This window comes from Vombatus ursinus, unplaced genomic scaffold (assembly GCF_900497805.2).
Source record: "Vombatus ursinus unplaced genomic scaffold, bare-nosed wombat genome assembly UNPS02010394.1, whole genome shotgun sequence".
Lineage (NCBI taxonomy): Eukaryota > Metazoa > Chordata > Mammalia > Diprotodontia > Vombatidae > Vombatus > Vombatus ursinus.
The window spans coordinates 6,988,684-6,993,293 of record NW_020950172.1 but is presented as its reverse complement, the minus strand read 5'-3'; the positions used below and the strand labels follow the sequence as shown (position 1 = coordinate 6,993,293).

Genomic DNA, 4,610 nt, shown 5'->3' with positions numbered 1-4,610 from the left:
TCTTCTTCTTCTTCTTCTTCTTCTTCTTCTTCTTCTTCTTCTTCTTCTTCTTCTTCTTCTTCTTCCTTCTCTCTTCCAGGCTGAAGCCCCTCCATTCCTATCAGTTGTTCCTCAATCAATTGCCTGATCTCTAGACCCCTCACTACTTTCTGTATTCACCACAGAGCCAACCTAATAAGGTGGGAAGAGTGCTGGACCTAGAGCCAGGAGTGATCTGGGGGGGAATTCCATTTCTCACACTGACTAGCTGTGAGGAAGTTTCGATTAACCCCTTGGAGCCTCAGTTTCCTCATTTGTAAAGTGGGGGAATTGACCCTTGCATTCTCTCCCTGGTGTGTGGAAAGGGCTTTGTAAAGCTTACAGCAGCAGAAAAATGTCAGCTATTGCTTTAGTTATCCTGGTCCCCTTTCTCCGGAGGCCCCTTCCTAAATTACTTCACACGTTGTCCTTCCACCTAGTACTGATCCCCATACCTGGGAAGGAAGAGGGGAATTGAAGTAACTCTTAAGGACGTATGCTCCCAAAGGGCAGGAATTATTTCCTCTCTGGCACTTGATCGCCACTATCCTGTACATAGTAGGTCCTTCATTAAGGTTTGTTGAATTGAAACAAAGAATGTCTTTCCTAAATGTGGCCCGGACCTGGACTCAGTACCCAGGCCTTTGTCTGGCAGGGGCAGAAGATCATCACCTTCCTTATTCTAGCCCCAGTGCCCCAGACAGGACAACTACTCTGCCACCGCTTCAGGATGGGCCAGCAGAAGGCTGATTTGCCCTCCCCAGCTCTGTCTCTCTGAGATCCATGCTTGGAGAACCCTCTCCTCTCCTACTCAGGACCCTGGCAGCAATAGCAGGCACAGCAGCAGGGTTCCTCCTTCCTCAGGTCTAGGAGCTTAGGACAAGCTGGCTTCAGGCCTTGGGTTCACGGTGGATGTCAGGGAAACTTCCAAATACTCAAAGCCATCCCCAAGTGGAATGGGCTGTTTCAGGAGGTAGTGAGCTCCCTGTCACTGCACAGCTTCAAGCAGAGGCTGAAGGACTGCTTGTAGGGTGGAGGGAATTACTGTCTCAGTAGGGAATCTGAGTTCCTTTCTAGCTCTGGGTCTCTCTGATTCTGTGAATGAATGGGGTGGAGGAATAGCTGAACTGTGACATAATAAAATAATAATAATCTTTTCAATCACAAAAAGCCCCACCTGGGTAATAATTCACCAGATGCTGAATATGGAGGATAATAGTGACTGCTTTTTGAAGTTAATTACACTGGAAATAATAATCAGAACAATGGAATGTTTATCACAATCCAGTGAAATCGTGATTTTCGAGTGGGAGAATGAATGAGTATTAAAGAAATGATTGGGTGGAGAGGCTAATGCTGAGAATGACCTACAGTGAGACAGTGCCTTAAGGGGGAATGACTCTATGACTTTCGCCCTTAATTCTCTGGCCACAGGGGCCTGGGCTGGTCCTAGATTTGGGGGATGGGGAGCCCCGACTCACTCATCCTGTGGGCTTGGGGGTTTTCCTTCTCTTGTCCTGTTCCGGGAGTGGACCAGGTTCCTTTCTCCCTTCCTCCCTGCAAGGTGGCTACACTTCTAATCCCCCCACCCTCTCTTTCTTGTTCTGAATCTGGGGGCTCCCTGGCTCCTGCCCTCCACGTTATCTCCCCTGCCTGGCTCCCACCATTCCTTATTCCCTGGCTCAGGTGGGGAGGAGGAGACCTCCCCTATATGAGAGCCAGTGAGCTCAGGGAGGGGCTGAAAGAGGACCTGAACACAAAACGAGGTCGGCTAAAAGGAAGGAAGGGAACTGGGGTGGGGGAGGGGGACCTTAGGGATCACCGGGTTCAAGTCCTGACTGTACAGATGGAGAAACTAAGTGAGGAACGAAGTGCCCCGATCGCAGGAGTCAGCAACAGCCTCCACCAGCATCAGGACCTCTCGGTGCCCAGTGGGGGACCTCGCTCACCACCTCTCCTGGGCCTCCCTTAAACACACAGAAATAAGGGCAGGGTCCACCAGCAGGGTCTGGGAGCAGCAGGGCCACTCTCCCCGCCCCCCACGGAAGGCTGGCATTCCGTGTCTGCCTTTAGGGGGCGTGAGGAGGGGGCTGAGACAGGACCGCTTGGGGTGACGGGCACAAGAGTAGGAGATCCCTGGGATTGGGGGAAGGGGGAGATACCCTTGTCAGGGTGAGCCTTCCGGATGCCCTCAGCCGTCTGAAATGCATGGAATGAATTGGGAAAGTCCACGTCGGGGTCAGACTCATCCACCAGCCCGTCCAGCAGCTCCACGGCCTCCATCACACTCATCTTTTTGTAGGAGAATGCACCAAACTCCTCGTGCTGGGGACAAGAGCCGCACACTGGAAACAAGGATCCATTATCCCCTGGAAATGCACCCTGTGACGCCGAGGAAACTGACTCCATCGCCCCAGGTCACAGACCCATCACTCCCAAGAAATGACCCATCACTGAGGACAGGGGCCCACCATTATTGACACCGATCTGTCACCCCAAGGACCCCTTCTCCCGTCTCACCTTCCTCCTGACAAAGTCCACGGTCTGGTGCGTGTGCATGAGCTTGTAGGTGGTGTAGACTCGATCCAGGAGGGGTCCTGACTGCAAGGCCCAGTCAGGTTAGACTTCAGCTCCTCCCCCTCCCACCCCACTGTGTCTGAGGCCTCCTCATCCCTGACCCTCTGACCCTCTCTCTCTACCCCACCCACTTCCTCCTTCACTGGCCACTAAAGCTGTTCTCCCCAGGATGGTAGGGGAGGGCCAAAGTCAACGTCAGGGTCGGGGCCGGGAGCGCTATCTCACAGTGTAGTTTCGGAAGTCCTCTTTATTTTTGCCCCCATCAGGCCGATAAATCTGAGAAGGATCTGGACCCTGTGGGGGAAAGGAGAGAAGAGGAGGTGAGCTCAGCCAGTTTGGGAGAGGGAAGGAAGGCTAGTCTTTTCTCTGGGAAGGCTTCAGGAGGGGCAGGAGAGGGGGAAGGGACCCTGCAGCCTAGGAGCAGCTTATTCCAGAATATCACTAGTAGAGAGGGAGAAAAAAGATGCAATAACCCCGGGAGAGTCAGGATCGCAGCCCTAGAAACGATCAGCTTGGGAAAGCAGAGACACACTCAGGCATGGTCTACTGCCCGCTCATACCTCCTCGCACCCACTGAGCCTTGTTCAAGTTCCACCTCAGACCCACTCAGTCACCTGTGTACTCACACACCGCCTGGGCCCAGAGGTGGGCGGCGGGGGGCGGGGGGCAGAGGGCAGGGGAGGGGGGGTGGAGACTCCTGGGAGCCAAGGGACAGCGCAGAGAACCCTCCCGCTGTGGATAATGAAGAGGCTATCCCTGCCTCTGGGCTTAGAGAAAATAAGAAAATGCAACTTGGTTTAGCTGAGCCCTGTGACCGATGGGAGGAGAACAATTGAGGACAGGAGGAAGGAGCAGAGTTAACCCATTGGCTACCCCCTCCTAGGAAGGAAGGGGTCTAGGGGGAGACCCAGGAGCTGGGAGTCTCAATTGCTATGGGATGTTATGGGTGGCACTGTGCCTCTGTAAGCCTCAGTTTCTCCACTAATGAAATGAAGAGAATGGCTCTGGCTTGTTCCCAGGATTGAGACAGGGAAAGTGATGATGTAGGCCATTGGGCCTGGAAGTCCCAGTCTTTGGGTTCTACTCCCCTTAGTCCCAGTTTCTTCAACCAGGCTCTTGCTCTCCACCCCAGTCTCCTTCTTCTCCCCTATTTGTCCCTTATCAGCCTAATTGGGTGGACTATGGGCCCCTGTAGGGTACTGGGGCTAGGGAGTGAACCCAAGGTCCTGAACCATACCCTTCCAAACCATGCACCCTTCCCTCAGAGTTTTGGAAGCAGACTGGAGTGGGGGCCACTCAGAGCTCAGAACCCTGGAGTAGCCTAGCAGTTGAGGAGGTACCCAAGGGCTCATGGCCCTGGAGCAGCCTGGAAAGGAGGCACTCAAGGGCTGAGGATTCTGGGAGCAGTCTGGAGGAGGAGGAACCCAGGGGCTCAGGACCCTGAAGCAGCCTAGAGAAGGGGACAGCCCAGCAGCCTTTTGGAAGGCAACCAGGGAGACAGGACACTCACCATTAAAACCTTCATCTTGACCACAGGCCTAGCAGTGAACAGGATGGGAAGGGGGTGTGTAGAGTGTCACCCGTGGCTTGTGTGTGATCTGTCTGAGCCCAGGGGGCTCTTATATATGCCCTTAGGTTACATAAATATCCATGGAAGTAATCAGATCTAACCCAAGCTAGTTGGCCCTGGCCAAGAGGTAATCAGTGACCATTTAACCTGCTGACCTTGGCCTGCTCACCACTGGTTAATGTGTCAGAGTCTATCCCCTTCCCGCTTCCCTGGAGGGCCCACTCTGACCTCTCCTCCACAGATAACACCTTTGGAGAGAGAGCAGGATGGGGGTGGGATGGGAAAGGAATGGGTTCCCATGTAGCAGAGGATAGGCCAGCAGAGTAATCAAAGAAGCCCCAAGGGGGGAGGTGGGCTTCAGTCAGAAGAGGAATGAGATGGGTCACCAGAAGTTGGAAATCCTTTTCTTTGTTTTGTTTTGTTTGTTTGTTTGTTTTTTGGTGAG

The 4,610-nt window shown here is 53.5% G+C and overlaps 1 protein-coding gene across 2 annotated transcripts in view; it reads right to left on the bottom strand.

Moving 5' to 3' along the window:
• Positions 1–4,202, bottom strand: part of MIOX (myo-inositol oxygenase) — a 10,117-nt gene extending 5,915 nt beyond the window's left edge. For both annotated transcript variants that reach the window (XM_027854400.1, XM_027854401.1), the window contains exons 1-4: positions 4,106–4,202; positions 2,821–2,889; positions 2,539–2,619; positions 2,181–2,343 (exon numbers count right to left, since the gene is read on the bottom strand). In XM_027854400.1, the coding sequence (XP_027710201.1) occupies positions 2,181–2,343; positions 2,539–2,619; positions 2,821–2,889; positions 4,106–4,120 (328 nt within the window). In that variant the 5' untranslated portion in view covers positions 4,121–4,202. The remainder of the gene's footprint in view (positions 1–2,180; positions 2,344–2,538; positions 2,620–2,820; positions 2,890–4,105) is intronic.
• Between the last annotated feature and the right edge of the window lie 408 nt (positions 4,203–4,610).